This window comes from Antrostomus carolinensis, unplaced genomic scaffold (assembly GCF_000700745.2).
Source record: "Antrostomus carolinensis isolate BGI_N321 unplaced genomic scaffold, ASM70074v2 scaffold6703, whole genome shotgun sequence".
NCBI lineage: Eukaryota > Metazoa > Chordata > Aves > Caprimulgiformes > Caprimulgidae > Antrostomus > Antrostomus carolinensis.
The window spans coordinates 828-1,286 of record NW_010304344.1 but is presented as its reverse complement, the minus strand read 5'-3'; the positions used below and the strand labels follow the sequence as shown (position 1 = coordinate 1,286).

At 53.6% G+C, this 459-nt stretch overlaps 1 protein-coding gene across 1 annotated transcript in view; it reads left to right on the top strand.

Moving 5' to 3' along the window:
* Window positions 1-17: 17 nt before the first annotated feature.
* LOC104522187 (DNA (cytosine-5)-methyltransferase 1-like) overlaps window positions 18-459 on the top strand; it is a gene marked incomplete at both ends in the record, with an annotated part of 773 nt that continues 331 nt past the window's right edge. Inside the window, 2 exon segments of the mRNA XM_029084123.1 lie at window positions 18-155; window positions 364-459. The exon segment at window positions 364-459 is cut by the window's right edge and continues 3 nt beyond it. Of these exon segments, the coding sequence (XP_028939956.1) occupies window positions 18-155; window positions 364-459 (234 nt within the window).

The following is a 459-nucleotide window of genomic DNA, read 5'->3' as shown; positions in this document are numbered from 1 at the left end:
TCTCTCCTCGTAGCTACTGTGACTACTACAGACCACGGTTTTTTCTTCTGGAGAACGTCAGGAACTTCGTGTCCTTCAAACGTTCCATGGTGCTGAAGCTCACCTTGCGTTGCCTCGTCCGTATGGGTTACCAGTGCACCTTTGGGGTCCTACAGGTAAGGTGGTGGTGGGTACCCCCTGAGACAGTTAAACCAAGGTGAAAACCTTTCTCCTGGTCACTCAGTTTTGCTGTGACCTGTTCCCCTCTGAAGGAGTTGGGTGGTTCCTTGGCTTCCCTCAATGGTAGGGGGTGATGTTCTCAGCTCTTCAATGGCTGGATGAGGAAGCTCCAGCTTCTTCAAGGAGTTGTCCCATCTTTCCCAGGCTGGTCAGTATGGGGTGGCCCAGACACGGCGGAGAGCCATCGTCCTTGCTGCAGCTCCTGGTGAGAAGTTGCCCATGTTCCCTGAGCCTTTACAC